The sequence below is a fragment of the Pristis pectinata genome, chromosome 17 (genome assembly GCF_009764475.1).
Source record: "Pristis pectinata isolate sPriPec2 chromosome 17, sPriPec2.1.pri, whole genome shotgun sequence".
NCBI classification, from domain to species: Eukaryota; Metazoa; Chordata; class Chondrichthyes; order Rhinopristiformes; family Pristidae; genus Pristis; species Pristis pectinata.
The window spans coordinates 17,210,352-17,229,103 of NC_067421.1; the positions used below are offsets into that span (position 1 = coordinate 17,210,352).

Genomic DNA, 18,752 nt, shown 5'->3' on the forward strand with positions numbered 1-18,752 from the left:
TGGTAAATGGAACCGAACACAACACTTCAGTTGAGGCCGAACCAGCGTTTCATAAAGCATACTTACCTGCTCTTACACTCAACGTTTCTACTGAAAAAGCCCACATTCACGTAATCTCATTAAACCCTCTCTCAACCTGCCCTGCCATTTTCAATGATTGTGCACACATCCCTCTTGGTCCCCCTGCTCCTGCACCCCTTTTACAAAAGCATTCTTTATTCTATATTGTCTCTCTTCATTCTTCCAACCAAAATGCATCACCTCAAATCTCTCCACATTAAACTTCATCTGCATGTGTCTGCCCATTCCATTAGCCTGCTGCAATCTATCATCATCCTCTTTGCAGTTGACAATACTGTCAAGTTTTGTGTCGTCTACAAATTTAGAAATTGTGGATTGCATCCCCAGGTTTAAGTCATTAATATAGATCAAAAAAAGCAATCGCCTCAACACCAATTCCCTGGAAATGTCACTATTCACCTTTCTCTAGTCTGAAAAATAACTAATCACCATGACCCTTTGTTATCTATTACTTAGCCAATCTCTTACCCATATTATCGATGTCCCCTTTATGCCATGTGCTTCAACTTTGCTGATAAGCCTGTTATAATACATTTTATCAGAAGACTTCTGGAGGTTCACACACTCCACATTGAACGCACTACCCTCATTAACTCTGTTAACTCATTAAAACATTCAATCAAATTGGTTAAGTACAATCTGCCATTCAAAAATCTGAGCTAGCTTGTCATATTTTATCCATTTTCCCCTAGATGACTATTAATCCTGTCCTGGATCAATGCTTCCAAAAGTATTCCCCACCATCGAGGTTAAACTAACTGGCCTGTAGTTGCTGACTTGCACTCCTCTTCCTTTCTCTATTGCCCTCAAACATTTCCATTCCAAGTATTTACTTAATTTCTTTTTGAAACTTTTCTTTTTCTGCACTGTGGGATCCATTCCAGATTATAGTCACTCCTGATGTGTTTTCATGTTTTTTTCACTTCACTTGGTTGTTTTGTCAGTTCTCTGTCACTGGAAACAGTATCTCCTTATTTACATTATTATGATTTTAAACACCTCTTATCAAATCCTGTGTTAACCTTGTCTTGCTTAAGGAGAACCATTCCTCTACCTCTAGTTTCACCACCTGATTGAAACTTTTCATCTCGGATACCATTTTTAAAAATCTGACACCAACACAAAGGTAATAACATCCTTGTTAAAGTGATACAAAACTACAGCTATGATTTAACTTATATAGCACAAAGATTCACGATAAATTTCTTGCTTTTGCACTCTAGACCTCCATCTGTAAGTATACTTGTCAAGGTTACTCTTAAGCAGCCTCCTCAACTGGTCTTGCCACCTTCAAAGATTCGCATGCAACCCCAGCTGCATTCTGAAATCTTGAGCAGCTTTGTCCTGTCCTTCATACTGTACAATTTAGTTTATATTTGCCTCGCCTCATTTTTCCCCATCAGTTTGAAACATTTTCCACTTTTCAATGTTGGAAGTTCCTATGTCTTCTGATTCATTTTTCTCACTGTTTGCTGTGGTCATCTGAGTTTTGTTACATCTGCAAATGTTAAAAATTATGTGCTGTATACTGTGCAATTATTGTCTAAGTCATTAAATAACAGGAAATACAGCAGTGGCCCCACCTAAATACTGGCAACATCAGTATGTAGGTCTCTCCACTACAAAAACAGCCATTCACCACTGTTCTGCTTTCTGTCTCTCAGTCCATTTCATACCTCAGACACTGCCCCTGTAACACAACAGGCTTCTGTGTTGCTACAAATCTATTCAACACATTTGAGTTGTCCATTTACACATTGGCCACTACCTTCATTGTTTCTCCTTTACCTCAAAGGGCTTTATCAAGTTTGTCATGCACAATTTGCTTTAACAGATCTGTACTGGTTTCATAAGTTAACCCTATGCTTTACCAAGTACCAATTTATCCTGGATTACATATTAAAAATTTCCCACCACTGACGTTATGCTTGACTGGCTGGGAGTTGCCCAGTTTATGCAGCTCCTTGTTTTTAAATAGTAATGTACATTTAAAATCCTCTGGTCCTCCTGGTGTACGAGGAGGTCTGGAAAAACTGCAACCTCACTGTCTGCAATTTCCACATTTACTTCTTCAGTAATATTGACAATGCATTGCATCTCAGTGGGATGACTTTTCTGTTACCATCACTGTTCTACCTGTTAGTACCTCCTCCTTTTTTATCTATTCTATCTATGAATTATGAATTTACTTTTGATAAATGGATAAACAATAATTGAATGTGGATCAATACTCCTGTCCCTGTTTGCAGTGATGCAGAATTCAAAATGCAAACAAAGCAGTAATGCTTTGGAGAGTATTAAGCTCAGTAGCTTAGTTACTTTAGGAAAATTTACCCGTCACTCTTATATTTTCCAATGTTTACATGATTCTAGTCCTTCACCAATATGGCTGCCCTTGGAGGTGGCCTTGAACACTATTCAACTCTGTCAATTACAATAAGTGAATAATAAGCAAGGCTTACTATCGCCCTTTCAGGGTATCTAAGAATGGACAATAAATGCTAGACCTACAAATGCAATTCAAACCTTCAAAATGATTTCTTAAAAGCAAAACCTCTCAAGCACAAATAGGATTCCAATAAGCTTCAAAATAATACATTTTTATAAACAGCATTTTACAGAAAGCGTAACACTTTACTTAAACATCTTACCTCTTATAGAGCTCTTGGGCACTGAAAGTATAATACAAAAACAATGTGTTCCCTGTGAGGAACACCAGTATCCACAGGGTTGCAAGTACTGATCTTTTCTCCTGTTAAAAAAAATAACAGTCACATTAAAAACAATGATTTTTTTATTAAAAGAGCTCTTGAGGCTGTTTTTTTTTCACTCCAAGGATTCTTTTTTACCTTTAGCAGGCTTCCAAACAATGTTTATATATCACATTTTGCACAATGTAAAGCTGAATCTGCATTTAAATAGCATTTTTAAAAGAACCATCGTCAAAAATTGAATGCTGGGCTAAAGAAAATATTAACTGAAATGTAAGGTGGTCTTAAAGGTGAAATAGTGGGTAGAGAGAAACAGGTTTACAAAGGAAATGTAAGACATGGGACTTCGGTGGCTGAAGTTAAGCACAGGAGAGATACAGGTTGGAGGAATGATGAGGTGAAAGTGCGGAGGGAAATTAAGATCGGAGGAAATGTCAAAATAGGAGGAAAAATATGACAAAGGGACTTAAATATGAGTTGAGATTTTTTTAATTTGAGGAATTGAAAGCAAATGTAGGTTAACAAGAACAGCAGGACAGGATTTGACGTGCAGTAGGTTCAGATTTGATAAAGTTGACATGTGAAGGAAAGAAGGCCAGATGATTGTGCATTGTACTGTGGAATATTGTGTTGCTAAAAGTATGATTAAGGGTTTCAGTAGTAAATAAGCTAAGTTGGAGGCAACACCTCTGTGGACAATGATGTTCTTTGCTTGAAGAGATGAAGCCAAAAATTAGGAACGGTGAATATTGACACTGCTGACAGTCTTATGCAACCTCATACAGTGGGTAAGGAGAGGATGGAATCTGTAACAAGCAGGTGGAGTTTCTGCCCAACACTTAGCTGCAGGAACTACCAAATCATCCAAGCCTAGATGCCCAACAATACAGAAGCACTTGAAAAGTGAAGAGAGGGAGGTGGAGAGTTGGAGCTGGATATTGTCAATGTACGTGCGCAAATCAGATCACAAAAGGGCAGGGAGTTACAGGGGTTAGGCCAAGGATACATCTCTGGGTATGAGTGGATTGAGTGTGTGAAAATAAAATCCAAGTTATTGGATACTAAAAGAAAACTAGATTCAATTTTTATAGGCAGAAGTAGACTCAGAAGTAGAGTAGCAGTCAACTGTCATGCAACCCTTTTAACATCATTAGTCAGTTCTTTAGATTAATTGGAAAGTGCAATACATGATTAGCGCAACATGGCAAAAGCATTGAATGACATTCCATTTTATATATATAAAATTACTTAAGAATAATTAAAATACAGTGAGGTCACTCAGGGCTCCAAATGTGAGAAAAAAATCCTGAAATGATTTATAAAAGTGATGTCAACAGGGAAGGCAAGATTGCTTCACTGCAAAGTGCGCTGTAATCTCTATTTTTATAAATCAATATAAAGCAACGTTACTGTCTTTTACTCCTTTTTAAAATCAGAATAGCACCAAGGAAACCTCAGTTTCTATGATCTTTTTGAAGTTGGTCTGTGATAATGTCAATTGTTAAAGGATTCATCATTAGTTTAAAATTACCACAAGGTTCTGAATTAATAAATCAATAAAGAATTAATAGAAAGTAACACTGTCCAATGATCAAGTTTCTTCCTCTGCAAAATGTTAGAAGTAGGATCTCTGAACAGAATGTGAACTGTAATAACCTGTGTGATTAGATACAGACCCAATCTGTGCCAAATTAGTTGATCTCATGCAGTGTGGCTATAGGGAGCTACAAATGAGAGGAGAAATAGGCAAGGTTCCCACTCTTGATAACTATCCAGTGGTCCTGCTGGAAACTGCTTGTGTGGATGTTGATTGAGGACAGAGTGGACTCAGTTGTTGCACTTTCCGAAAGATGAACAGCTTGTCAAGACTTACTGCATTGGCTCAGATAAGGATTGCAATTTGGGTAAGCTACTGAAAGGAAGCCAGCCTTAACACAACCTTACCCCAGGCAAAATAAAGTGTCAAAATTTAGCTGCAGTCAAATAATAAATACAATGGCAATCTGGTAATAAATCATAAAAAGGAATAAAAGTTGAATCCAATGCAGTTTTTCAAATGTACATGGTAAAAAGTGGCAAGCGTATTCATTTCCAGCTTATATTGGTTCACAGTATATCTCAAGTGTATTCACTTCCAACTTATTCTGGTTCACAGTACATCCCACCATATTTACATAAGAATTAAGGAACTTAATTAAGCAATTTATCCGAGGAACCTTAAGGTTTAGAGCAGCATGACAGATATATATCTTTATAATTATTTCCTCACTTTCACTTGATACAAAAGTGTATAAAGAATGAATGTAAGGCAACTTATGCTATTTTATTCTTCAAATGCAGAACAACAGGGCACAAAAGGCAAAGAGTGAAAACTAAAAGGAATTAGAACATGCTTTTGGGGGCATTTTTTAAAAATCTATCTTACTGAAGTGGGGGGGCAAAGGAAAGAAGATGCTATTAAGTATGAAATACTTACTCTTAAAGAAACTTGGTGTTTAACTGTTAAATTTGCATAAGCAAAAGTACTAGCCATTCCAATACAAACAGCAATACCTGTATTGAATGCAAAAAAAAAAACAGTTGTATGTAGTTTCAAGATTTAAACGTGTTTCAGGGTATTGTCCCTCCCAATCTTCCAACGTGATACCCTTCATAAATAACTGAGTTAACAAGTAAAGCCCAGTTCCATTGTCAACATCCCAAGTATCACACAAATTAGAATCAGTTACTTATCCACTGAATTCAGGATATTCTGAGCATTGCTTAGCCCCAGGTGTGTTACTTGGCAGTATCTTTTCAAAGGCAAAATGCACAAGCCTCCTAATCGGGATAATGATCATCACATTCGAAGGACAGTTGTAGATTACTTATAATTGGTATCTCTGGGAACATTCCCAAACATAGCTGCAATGTGATGGTGATATTGAACTGCCAGAACCAGTTGCTGAAGTGACAGTTGCTCAATCGATTAATGCTATGACCTGAATAATACATAGCATGACAAATAATGAGAGCTCTCTCAGTTTCAAACGACATGTTTTTGCATATCCGTGCAGCTTTCTGATTATATGTGAATAAAGCCAGTTTGAAAGATAGTTTCATTACAAACATCACAAACAAAGCAGTCCTGATAATAGAGAATAGAAATGTTGGAAATATTCAGCAGGTCAGACAATAACTACAGTACAAGAAATAGAATTAACCCCTCAAATCAATAAGCTTTCATTACAACCAGCCAATCTAATATTTTATGTGCTATCTAAAAAGGCCTAACTTCACTGGATGTTGAAAAGGTAAACTCAGATAACGTCAGTCCAAATAGAGGGGAAAGAAAAGAGATTTTGCAAAGAAGTTGGTTATTCCTTGTTTCTATTTTGTTAAATTGCAGAATGGAGGCAGCAAGGGACCAGATATTGTGTGAAATTTAGAAAAAAAAATTGGTAAGACTACTTTTCTGGTCATCACACTATTTGGTGATTGCATTTGAGAGGGTACAGGAGATTCACTAGAGTGCTGCCTGAGATGGAAGTTTTCAGTCATGAGCAATTGAATAAATTGAGTTTGTTTTCCTTAGAGCAGAGGAAGCTGAGGGGTTATCTGACAGAGGTACCCACAATTATAATAATAGATAGAGCAGGTAGTAGGAAACCTGTCCCATCTAAAACTAGAAGGCACAGATTTAGGGGAAAAGCAAGAGGTTTCTAGGGGGATCTAAGAAAGAACTTTATTATCCAGAAGGTGGTTGGAATCTAGAGGCAGGTACTCTCACAACATTGAAGAAATATCTCGACAGGCACTTGAATTGCCAAGGCAAAGAAAGCTATGGACCATGAGCTGGTTAAAGGGATTGATATGCAGAGGTACTTGACAGTTAGCATGGATAAAATGGGCTGAAGAGCCTATTTCAATGCTGTATGACTGTCACTCTATGAGAGTCTATGTAATGCCAGTAATTATAAGCATGCCACCTACTATAATGCTTCAGGTTACAGGCAGAACTGATCCAAATGTTACAAATGGGTGAGTGGAATACAAAATGCCTGTGTTTTATTTTAAGCAGTAATATTGTGACATATTGTGTTCACCTGCAACCGCCAGCTATTTCCTCTACAATGGTCAATTTGATTCTCATTTTTCATTTTCACAACTGCGCACTGAAATGCAGAAGTTAGAGGTGTGTCCAGTGACAATCAAAGGACTGAATGCACTTTGCATCTGGCCCCTTAGCTTTATCCCAGCCATTTGACCTTGCTTGAATTTTATGTTAATCTTAATGTCGTATCGAAATCTTAGTTAACTTCTAAGACTTTAAAGTGTTTTTATTACATTTATTTACATATAAATCTAGTTGAGTTGTTTTTAAATATTTCTGATTATCAGACATTTAAGAAAAGTTTATCGGCCTTTGGCAGCAGTGAGGTATCAAAAGGGGGATGGATAGGGTAGATGGTAAGAATCTTTTGCCTTTGGTAAGAATCTTTTGTCTAAAACAAGAGGGCATAGATATAAACTGAAAGGTGGGATGTTTAGAGAGGATCTGAGGAATTTTTTTTCCACACAGAGAGTGGTTGGAATCTGGAACATTCTGCCTGAGGAGATGGTGAAGGCAGGTACTCTCACAACATTTAAGAAGCATCTAGACAAGCACTTGAATCAAGAAGGTAAGGAAGGCTACGGACCAAGTGCAGGTAAATGGGACGAGACAGGTAAGTGCAATGGTTAGCATGGATATGGTGGTCCAAAGGGACTGTTTCCGTGCCTTTAAGCTACTCATGTCAGGACAAAATGACTGTGGCCCACCTACTCACTATCCGCTCCACTTTGCAGCGCTCTAAGGACATGGTGTCAGCTTGGTCTATCCTCCGTCCAGACCAGCTTAGTGCACCATTGCCAGGTCAGAGGGCCGGATCCACTATGGAGAAATCCACTAACAACTGGAAAACTGGTACACACATATTTGGCAGAAGTGCTGCCTCACAGCCCCAATGACCTGGGTTCAATCCTAACCTCCGGTGCAGCCTGTGTAGAGTTTGTATGTGCTCCCTGTGACTGTGTGTGTTTCCTCTTGATGCTCTGGTTTCCTCCCATATCCCAAAGATGTAGGGGTTGGTAGGTTGATTGCCCCTAGTGCAGGTAAAGCGGTAGAATCTGAGGTGGAGTTGATGAGAATATGGGGGTATAAAATTGGATTAATATTAGTGTAAATGGGTACTTGATGATTAGCATGAACTCAATGGACTGATAGGCCTGTTTTTGTGCTGTATGACTCTATCTAGATATCTTCCTTCACAATATTTAGTATCAAAAAAATTATTCAATGAGATATGCATCTCCATTGAAATAAAACTTCATGTCAAGTCATGATCAAAAGTAAGTGTCTGGAGATAATGGACAGATGTCTTAAAATACTCGTCCGTCAAATTTAAAAGGATGTATGGAATACAATTTACTCTTGATGCCAGCACAAAAGGGCACCAAAAGAATCTAGCCATGATGATATACATATGTAGTCCTGCTACAGAAGAAAAACACTTACATAAAAGTCATACTGTTAGAAAAAAAGGTTAGATGCACTTTGAAGAGCTTAGGCAAAATCACTTTCTGCTATTGGTCTATTAGCGAGCATAACAGGATGTAAATATAAGCATAACAGATGTCCCATGGACCCAATTGCTTGACGTAAACATTGAAGTTCCTAAGTATTCACTGTGGGCAACCAAAGGCTAACTGCAAATGTTTCCACAGTGTAATAAATAATCAGTAACAATCAGCACAGAATTTAGAGCTTGGCAATCTGTTATTAAGAGAATTAAGTTTGAAAAGCATCCAAATGCCCATACCAAGTTTATGTTGAAAGCAAACTTTTGCCAGTAATATCAAGATAAAAGGAAGCCCCTTCTGAAGCCAGGCAATGGCAGCCTTGAGCTCTGAAAGTGCCGGGGCTGGAGTTCCAGGGTCATCGCTGCCATCTTCCATATTTCCATGGCGATCACCAGAAACATGCAACAAGGATGAACGATGGTGGCTGTGGTGATAATGATGATGCCGATGGCGGTGATGGTACTGCATGTTCTCTGTACGAATGGCTCCTTCTTCCTGTGGGGTCATCTGAATAAACACATCTCCAGTTCCAACTGAAGCACTGAGTGAAGACCCCAAAACTAGACCAGACTGGAATGAAGCAGCATTTATTGGGCCTGACTGTAGACCTGTCAGACCAGAAAACATCTGCTGAGGGGATGGGCTTTCAGGTTTGAGCCCTTCAAAAACACCATTTTCGTCCACACTGTTCTCTGAACCAACTGTCTGACTCCTTGATCTAAAAGAGAAAATAAAACAAGTTCACAAACAATGTTGCAATTAAAAACTTAACTTTAACATAATTGGATATATCATCTGCCAAAGTTCATCTACTTTTGCAGTCGGTGAACTGTCACATGCAGTTCACATTGATAAATAAATCAACAGCAGAATTACCAAAATAAGTGTGGCCTTTGGCAGTCTACATGCAATTATGTAGGAGTGCAGAGGCATCAGTCAACAAACAAAAATGAAGGCCTACAAAGCCATTGTGCTATCTGTTCCTGAAGTGTGCATGTGAAACCAGCCTAGAAATTGGACACATTCACTTTTTTTAAAAATAGAAAATTACACACAAATACAGATTAACCCAGGGTAGATTGAGTTAGCTTCCATCGGGAAGATGGTCTAAGCCCTCGTATGGTGATTCAACTTAGCGCGCCTGAGATTTACCAGAGATTTACCTGATGACACCACATACTGCCACTGCATATGTTTCCTCCATTGCTGGCATTAATTGGGAGGTTTTGGGCAAAGTGTTCAATCTTCATTAGTGACTCAAGACAAGGAGCACATTGCACAGGGATTCATGATAATCTGTTACCTGCCACTGATGCTTTGCGTACAGCATCTGCAACAGTTTCTAATGGTTAGCAGAAAGAACATGATTCACTGGAGCTCCCTTTATTAAATGCAGCCTCCATGTGCAAATCAGTTCACTGGTCCCTTGATCAGCCAGATAACAACTTATTCATGGCACAGGAAGTGATCAGGATAGACTATTGTTTGAAGGATGCACAGGTAACTAGGACAGTGCCATGTCCCCCCTCTTCCACATTTTCCATCACCACCATGCAGCCTTTCCTGCCACCTTACCTTATGGAGACTTGGGGAGAGTTCTTAAACTATGGCTTGCTTCCTGGTGCACAACAATGAAGAGGTTGTTGCAAGCTCTTCATGAAGTGTTCAGTGGGAACCCAACACAACTCCTTTCAGTGTGTGACTCTGTGCAAAATGCCAGAGTGCTGCTTTTAATGTTTTTTTTTGCTGAATTTCACTAATTTTTTTTTGGGAGATCCAAGTGGGTGTTAGTGCTATACACAGCCCACGTTTAGCACAACAAAGAAGGGTGAAATCCAATTTCTAGGCAACCATGCTGTAAGGCTGAGCCAGTTTCACATTGACTGTCAGAGGAAGCTGATAGGTATAAGATGGCATGAGAAGGTCCTGCATATTGATGCTAAAACATAGGCAGGTTTACACACTGATGAGATGAGGACATCAGATGGGCAACTGACAAAGGAGATCTCCCATAGCAGGCTATAAAGGACAAAAAAACCCTCCCACTATGAGCAAAAGAAACATTTCAAGGGTTCCCTCAGGTCATCCTTGAAGTATTTCAATATGACCCAGCATATTGGGAGAATCTTATTCTTGACTTTTCCACCTGTCGAAGCCCCATCCATTGTGAATGTAGTTTATGAACCATGACAGAACAGAAGCGAAAGCAATGATAATCTCACAACAGCAGCGTATCCATTGTTAATCATGCAACTCAAAGCAGAATCTCCTGTTCAGTGTGGCACAAGGCGGTTCAAAGCAATAATTGTCCTGATCAGCCATTCACGTGCTCACAGAGTTCAAACCAGCCTGTGATACCATGGCCATCTTTGAATTCAACAGACGAACGATCGAATAAATCATGCATACGTACAAATATGGTAGTACTCAGAAACTATAGGATAATTGGTGGAGGAAATAGACAAATTCACACTGTTACAAAACTTAAATCTCTGAAGTTGTTTCTAAGACACACATTGTTTGAGCAGGTTAATATAAAATATAGGAAATTTGAAATAAAACAGGTTCTGAATTGAAGAGAGAACATAATTTCAAAAGTCAGAATATAATACTTGTTGATCATCTGTGATCTTAACCTAGGATTAAAACATCTTTTCTTAAGGGAAGAGTGAACTACATTAATCCAAAATTAATTTAATGATCACATCTAATAAGCAGATGGTTACAGAAGAAATCTATTTTCTACCCATTGTAAATTAATTACAATTAACTACTCACATTTGCAATGTACAAATGTTTGAATTTATTAAATATTTCCAAAGATGTGATTGACAAGGCTGACCCTTGGCCCTCCCCATCCACTTCTTTCTAATCAAATAACTGCAGACATTTGTCTTACCTCTCTGGTGGGACGTTATCCGCATTACTACTATGCCTTCTTTGCATCTTCTTCCAGTCCGTCGTAAATTGGAAAAAAAAATCTAAATGCAATGAAAAGTTGTCTTACTGACATAGATATTAAAAGAAAATTTGAAAAAGTCAAATCAACATTCATTTTCGTATATGACAAACAGTAAATTGAACAACTCCAGAAATTACATTTCACAAATAACATCATACTGAATCTTTTATCATCTGTCTGAGGCCTGTTTAATATGATGTTGGAATAAAGCATTAATCTGCAGCCAGTAATATTTGGATTATTACATTTTCACAGCATGAGCGGTGACGCCCAGTTAATATTATGTGCTGATCACTTTGGATTGTACAATATCAAGGGGTTGCTATGTTTCAATTGCACTGTTCACCACACAGGTTAACATTAAAACACCCCAAGTGCTGGGTGCAATCTCACCCCCATTCATTCCCTGCAGCAGCAGTCACCGTGACTGACAGCCCTTTGTTTTTTGCTCTTTGACCTTTCGCTTGTCTAACGTATTACATCACCGAACGTGAAGGGAGCCCAACTCGGGACTTTAATTGGCAGCTGCATCCACCAATGAACATGCAGCATTGATGGCCGCCTGGAGAGGATAACCCAATCAGAGTTCAGTATTTGGGGGGCGGAGCTTCCTCTGGTGGGTTGGCTGTTGTTTTCCCGGAGTCGGGGGCAGGGTGTCGGGGTGGTGGAGGATCGCGCCGCGCTGATGTCTTCGGGCCGGTAGCACCAGTCGGGGATTTCGGAGAGCCGCCGGCCTGATGGTGCACTGCATTTCTATGGTGTGGCGCAAGGTGCTGAGGAAACGCTGGGTGCTCGCCGTGGTCTTCGGCCTCTCGCTCATCTATTTCCTGCGCAGCACCTTGAGGCAGGTGAGACCATCCGGACCCCCTCCCCAGTCCATCCTGAGGCAGGTGAGACCGTCGCGACCCCCTCCCCAGTCCATCCTGAGGCAGGTGAGACCGTCGCGACCCCCTCCCCAGTCCATCCTGAGGCAGGTGAGACCATCCGGACCCCCTCCCCAGTCCATCCTGAGGCAGGTGAGACCGTCGCGACCCCCTCCCCAGTCCATCCTGAGGCAGGTGAGACCATCCGGACCCCCTCCCCAGTCCTTCCTGAGGCAGGTGAGACCATCCGGACCCCCTCCCCAGTCCTTCCTGAGGCAGGTGAGACCGTCGCGACCCCCTCCCCAGTCCATCCTGAGGCAGGTGAGACCATCCGGACCCCCTCCCCAGTCCATCCTGAGGCAGGTGAGACCATCCGGACCCCCTCCCCAGTCCATCCTGAGGCAGGTGAGACCATCCGGACCCCCTCCCCAGTCCATCCTGAGGCAGGTGAGACCATCCGGACCCCCTCCCCAGTCCATCCTGAGGCAGGTGAGACCGTCGCGACCCCCTCCCCAGTCCATCCTGAGGCAGGTGAGACCGTCGCGACCCCCTCCCCAGTCCTTCCTGAGGCAGGTGAGACCGTCGCGACCCCCTCCCCAGTCCTTCCTGAGGCAGGTGAGACCGTCGCGACCCCCTCCCCAGTCCATCCTGAGGCAGGTGAGACCGTCGCGACCCCCTCCCCAGTCCATCCTGAGGCAGGTGAGACCGTCGCGACCCCCTCCCCAGTCCATCCTGAGGCAGGTGAGACCGTCGCGACCCCCTCCCCAGTCCATCCTGAGGCAGGTGAGACCGTCGCGACCCCCTCCCCAGTCCATCCTGAGGCAGGTGAGACCGTCGCGACCCCCTCCCCAGTCCATCCTGAGGCAGGTGAGACCGTCGCGACCCCCTCCCCAGTCCATCCTGAGGCAGGTGAGACCGTCGCGACCCCCTCCCCAGTCCATCCTGAGGCAGGTGAGACCGTCGCGACCCCCTCCCCAGTCCATCCTGAGGCAGGTGAGACCGTCGCGACCCCCTCCCCAGTCCATCCTGAGGCAGGTGAGACCGTCGCGACCCCCTCCCCAGTCCATCCTGAGGCAGGTGAGACCGTCGCGACCCCCTCCCCAGTCCATCCTGAGGCAGGTGAGACCGTCGCGACCCCCTCCCCAGTCCATCCTGAGGCAGGTGAGACCGTCGCGACCCCCTCCCCAGTCCATCCTGAGGCAGGTGAGACCGTCGCGACCCCCTCCCCAGTCCATCCTGAGGCAGGTGAGACCGTCGCGACCCCCTCCCCAGTCCATCCTGAGGCAGGTGAGACCGTCGCGACCCCCTCCCCAGTCCATCCTGAGGCAGGTGAGACCGTCGCGACCCCCTCCCCAGTCCATCCTGAGGCAGGTGAGACCGTCGCGACCCCCTCCCCAGTCCATCCTGAGGCAGGTGAGACCGTCGCGACCCCCTCCCCAGTCCATCCTGAGGCAGGTGAGACCGTCGCGACCCCCTCCCCAGTCCATCCTGAGGCAGGTGAGACCGTCGCGACCCCCTCCCCAGTCCATCCTGAGGCAGGTGAGACCGTCGCGACCCCCTCCCCAGTCCATCCTGAGGCAGGTGAGACCGTCGCGACCCCCTCCCCAGTCCATCCTGAGGCAGGTGAGACCGTCGCGACCCCCTCCCCAGTCCATCCTGAGGCAGGTGAGACCGTCGCGACCCCCTCCCCAGTCCATCCTGAGGCAGGTGAGACCGTCGCGACCCCCTCCCCAGTCCATCCTGAGGCAGGTGAGACCGTCGCGACCCCCTCCCCAGTCCATCCTGAGGCAGGTGAGACCGTCGCGACCCCCTCCCCAGTCCATCCTGAGGCAGGTGAGACCGTCGCGACCCCCTCCCCAGTCCATCCTGAGGCAGGTGAGACCGTCGCGACCCCCTCCCCAGTCCATCCTGAGGCAGGTGAGACCGTCGCGACCCCCTCCCCAGTCCATCCTGAGGCAGGTGAGACCGTCGCGACCCCCTCCCCAGTCCATCCTGAGGCAGGTGAGACCGTCGCGACCCCCTCCCCAGTCCATCCTGAGGCAGGTGAGACCGTCGCGACCCCCTCCCCAGTCCATCCTGAGGCAGGTGAGACCGTCGCGACCCCCTCCCCAGTCCATCCTGAGGCAGGTGAGACCGTCGCGACCCCCTCCCCAGTCCATCCTGAGGCAGGTGAGACCGTCGCGACCCCCTCCCCAGTCCATCCTGAGGCAGGTGAGACCGTCGCGACCCCCTCCCCAGTCCATCCTGAGGCAGGTGAGACCGTCGCGACCCCCTCCCCAGTCCATCCTGAGGCAGGTGAGACCGTCGCGACCCCCTCCCCAGTCCATCCTGAGGCAGGTGAGACCGTCGCGACCCCCTCCCCAGTCCATCCTGAGGCAGGTGAGACCGTCGCGACCCCCTCCCCAGTCCATCCTGAGGCAGGTGAGACCGTCGCGACCCCCTCCCCAGTCCATCCTGAGGCAGGTGAGACCGTCGCGACCCCCTCCCCAGTCCATCCTGAGGCAGGTGAGACCGTCGCGACCCCCTCCCCAGTCCATCCTGAGGCAGGTGAGACCGTCGCGACCCCCTCCCCAGTCCATCCTGAGGCAGGTGAGACCGTCGCGACCCCCTCCCCAGTCCATCCTGAGGCAGGTGAGACCGTCGCGACCCCCTCCCCAGTCCATCCTGAGGCAGGTGAGACCGTCGCGACCCCCTCCCCAGTCCATCCTGAGGCAGGTGAGACCGTCGCGACCCCCTCCCCAGTCCATCCTGAGGCAGGTGAGACCGTCGCGACCCCCTCCCCAGTCCATCCTGAGGCAGGTGAGACCGTCGCGACCCCCCTCCCCAGTCCATCCTGAGGCAGGTGAGACCGTCGCGACCCCCTCCCCAGTCCATCCTGAGGCAGGTGAGACCGTCGCGACCCCCTCCCCAGTCCATCCTGAGGCAGGTGAGACCGTCGCGACCCCCCTCCCCAGTCCATCCTGAGGCAGGTGAGACCGTCGCGACCCCCCTCCCCAGTCCATCCTGAGGCAGGTGAGACCGTCGCGACCCCCTCCCCAGTCCATCCTGAGGCAGGTGAGACCGTCGCGACCCCCTCCCCAGTCCATCCTGAGGCAGGTGAGACCGTCGCGACCCCCTCCCCAGTCCATCCTGAGGCAGGTGAGACCGTCGCGACCCCCTCCCCAGTCCATCCTGAGGCAGGTGAGACCGTCGCGACCCCCTCCCCAGTCCATCCTGAGGCAGGTGAGACCGTCGCGACCCCCTCCCCAGTCCATCCTGAGGCAGGTGAGACCGTCGCGACCCCCTCCCCAGTCCATCCTGAGGCAGGTGAGACCGTCGCGACCCCCTCCCCAGTCCATCCTGAGGCAGGTGAGACCGTCGCGACCCCCTCCCCAGTCCATCCTGAGGCAGGTGAGACCGTCGCGACCCCCTCCCCAGTCCATCCTGAGGCAGGTGAGACCGTCGCGACCCCCTCCCCAGTCCATCCTGAGGCAGGTGAGACCGTCGCGACCCCCTCCCCAGTCCATCCTGAGGCAGGTGAGACCGTCGCGACCCCCTCCCCAGTCCATCCTGAGGCAGGTGAGACCGTCGCGACCCCCTCCCCAGTCCATCCTGAGGCAGGTGAGACCGTCGCGACCCCCTCCCCAGTCCATCCTGAGGCAGGTGAGACCGTCGCGACCCCCTCCCCAGTCCATCCTGAGGCAGGTGAGACCGTCGCGACCCCCTCCCCAGTCCATCCTGAGGCAGGTGAGACCGTCGCGACCCCCTCCCCAGTCCATCCTGAGGCAGGTGAGACCGTCGCGACCCCCTCCCCAGTCCATCCTGAGGCAGGTGAGACCGTCGCGACCCCCTCCCCAGTCCATCCTGAGGCAGGTGAGACCGTCGCGACCCCCTCCCCAGTCCATCCTGAGGCAGGTGAGACCGTCGCGACCCCCTCCCCAGTCCATCCTGAGGCAGGTGAGACCGTCGCGACCCCCCTCCCCAGTCCATCCTGAGGCAGGTGAGACCGTCGCGACCCCCTCCCCAGTCCATCCTGAGGCAGGTGAGACCGTCGCGACCCCCTCCCCAGTCCATCCTGAGGCAGGTGAGACCGTCGCGACCCCCTCCCCAGTCCATCCTGAGGCAGGTGAGACCGTCGCGACCCCCTCCCCAGTCCATCCTGAGGCAGGTGAGACCGTCGCGACCCCCTCCCCAGTCCATCCTGAGGCAGGTGAGACCGTCGCGACCCCCTCCCCAGTCCATCCTGAGGCAGGTGAGACCGTCGCGACCCCCTCCCCAGTCCATCCTGAGGCAGGTGAGACCGTCGCGACCCCCTCCCCAGTCCATCCTGAGGCAGGTGAGACCGTCGCGACCCCCTCCCCAGTCCATCCTGAGGCAGGTGAGACCGTCGCGACCCCCTCCCCAGTCCATCCTGAGGCAGGTGAGACCGTCGCGACCCCCTCCCCAGTCCATCCTGAGGCAGGTGAGACCGTCGCGACCCCCTCCCCAGTCCATCCTGAGGCAGGTGAGACCGTCGCGACCCCCTCCCCAGTCCATCCTGAGGCAGGTGAGACCGTCGCGACCCCCTCCCCAGTCCATCCTGAGGCAGGTGAGACCGTCGCGACCCCCTCCCCAGTCCATCCTGAGGCAGGTGAGACCGTCGCGACCCCCTCCCCAGTCCATCCTGAGGCAGGTGAGACCGTCGCGACCCCCTCCCCAGTCCATCCTGAGGCAGGTGAGACCGTCGCGACCCCCTCCCCAGTCCATCCTGAGGCAGGTGAGACCGTCGCGACCCCCTCCCCAGTCCATCCTGAGGCAGGTGAGACCGTCGCGACCCCCTCCCCAGTCCATCCTGAGGCAGGTGAGACCGTCGCGACCCCCTCCCCAGTCCATCCTGAGGCAGGTGAGACCGTCGCGACCCCCTCCCCAGTCCATCCTGAGGCAGGTGAGACCGTCGCGACCCCCTCCCCAGTCCATCCTGAGGCAGGTGAGACCGTCGCGACCCCCTCCCCAGTCCATCCTGAGGCAGGTGAGACCGTCGCGACCCCCTCCCCAGTCCATCCTGAGGCAGGTGAGACCGTCGCGACCCCCTCCCCAGTCCATCCTGAGGCAGGTGAGACCGTCGCGACCCCCTCCCCAGTCCATCCTGAGGCAGGTGAGACCGTCGCGACCCCCTCCCCAGTCCATCCTGAGGCAGGTGAGACCGTCGCGACCCCCTCCCCAGTCCATCCTGAGGCAGGTGAGACCGTCGCGACCCCCTCCCCAGTCCATCCTGAGGCAGGTGAGACCGTCGCGACCCCCTCCCCAGTCCATCCTGAGGCAGGTGAGACCGTCGCGACCCCCTCCCCAGTCCATCCTGAGGCAGGTGAGACCGTCGCGACCCCCCTCCCCAGTCCATCCTGAGGCAGGTGAGACCGTCGCGACCCCCTCCCCAGTCCATCCTGAGGCAGGTGAGACCGTCGCGACCCCCTCCCCAGTCCATCCTGAGGCAGGTGAGACCGTCGCGACCCCCTCCCCAGTCCATCCTGAGGCAGGTGAGACCGTCGCGACCCCCTCCCCAGTCCATCCTGAGGCAGGTGAGACCGTCGCGACCCCCTCCCCAGTCCATCCTGAGGCAGGTGAGACCGTCGCGACCCCCTCCCCAGTCCATCCTGAGGCAGGTGAGACCGTCGCGACCCCCTCCCCAGTCCATCCTGAGGCAGGTGAGACCGTCGCGACCCCCTCCCCAGTCCATCCTGAGGCAGGTGAGACCGTCGCGACCCCCTCCCCAGTCCATCCTGAGGCAGGTGAGACCGTCGCGACCCCCTCCCCAGTCCATCCTGAGGCAGGTGAGACCGTCGCGACCCCCTCCCCAGTCCATCCTGAGGCAGGTGAGACCGTCGCGACCCCCTCCCCAGTCCATCCTGAGGCAGGTGAGACCGTCGCGACCCCCTCCCCAGTCCATCCTGAGGCAGGTGAGACCGTCGCGACCCCCTCCCCAGTCCATCCTGAGGCAGGTGAGACCGTCGCGACCCCCTCCCCAGTCCATCCTGAGGCAGGTGAGACCGTCGCGACCCCCTCCCCAGTCCATCCTGAGGCAGGTGAGACCGTCGCGACCCCCTCCCCAGTCCATCCTGAGGCAGGTGAGACCGTCGCGACCCCCTCCCCAGTCCATCCTGAGGCAGGTGAGACCGTCGCGACCCCCTCCCCAGTCCATCCTGAGGCAGGTGAGACCGTCGCGACCCCCTCCCCAGTCCATCCTGAGGCAGGTGAGACCGTCGCGACCCCCTCCCCAGTCCATCCTGAGGCAGGTGAGACCGTCGCGACCCCCTCCCCAGTCCATCCTGAGGCAGGTGAGACCGTCGCGACCCCCTCCCCAGTCCATCCTGAGGCAGGTGAGACCGTCGCGACCCCCTCCCCAGTCCATCCTGAGGCAGGTGAGACCGTCGCGACCCCCTCCCCAGTCCATCCTGAGGCAGGTGAGACCGTCGCGACCCCCTCCCCAGTCCATCCTGAGGCAGGTGAGACCGTCGCGACCCCCTCCCCAGTCCATCCTGAGGCAGGTGAGACCGTCGCGACCCCCTCCCCAGTCCATCC

The 18,752-nt window shown here is 49.5% G+C and overlaps 2 protein-coding genes across 3 annotated transcripts in view; one reads left to right on the top strand and one right to left on the bottom strand.

The window, feature by feature from the left end:
- rnft2 (ring finger protein, transmembrane 2) overlaps window positions 1–11,374 on the bottom strand; it is a 32,500-nt gene extending 21,126 nt beyond the window's left edge. Inside the window, exons 1-5 of one of the 2 annotated variants that reach the window (XM_052032271.1) lie at window positions 11,293–11,374; window positions 10,807–10,827; window positions 8,633–9,111; window positions 5,269–5,345; window positions 2,733–2,833 (exon numbers count right to left, since the gene is read on the bottom strand). In XM_052032271.1, coding sequence (XP_051888231.1) covers window positions 2,733–2,833; window positions 5,269–5,345; window positions 8,633–9,020 — 566 coding nt within the window. In that variant the 5' untranslated portion in view covers window positions 9,021–9,111; window positions 10,807–10,827; window positions 11,293–11,374. The remainder of the gene's footprint in view (window positions 1–2,732; window positions 2,834–5,268; window positions 5,346–8,632; window positions 9,112–10,806; window positions 10,828–11,292) is intronic. The other variant, XM_052032270.1, reaches the window with a different exon arrangement.
- A 617-nt stretch (window positions 11,375–11,991) lies between these two features.
- spring1 (SREBF pathway regulator in golgi 1) overlaps window positions 11,992–18,752 on the top strand; it is a 34,927-nt gene continuing 28,166 nt past the window's right edge. The window contains exon 1 of the mRNA XM_052032269.1: window positions 11,992–12,203. Coding sequence (XP_051888229.1) covers window positions 12,093–12,203 — 111 coding nt within the window. The 5' untranslated portion in view covers window positions 11,992–12,092. The remainder of the gene's footprint in view (window positions 12,204–18,752) is intronic.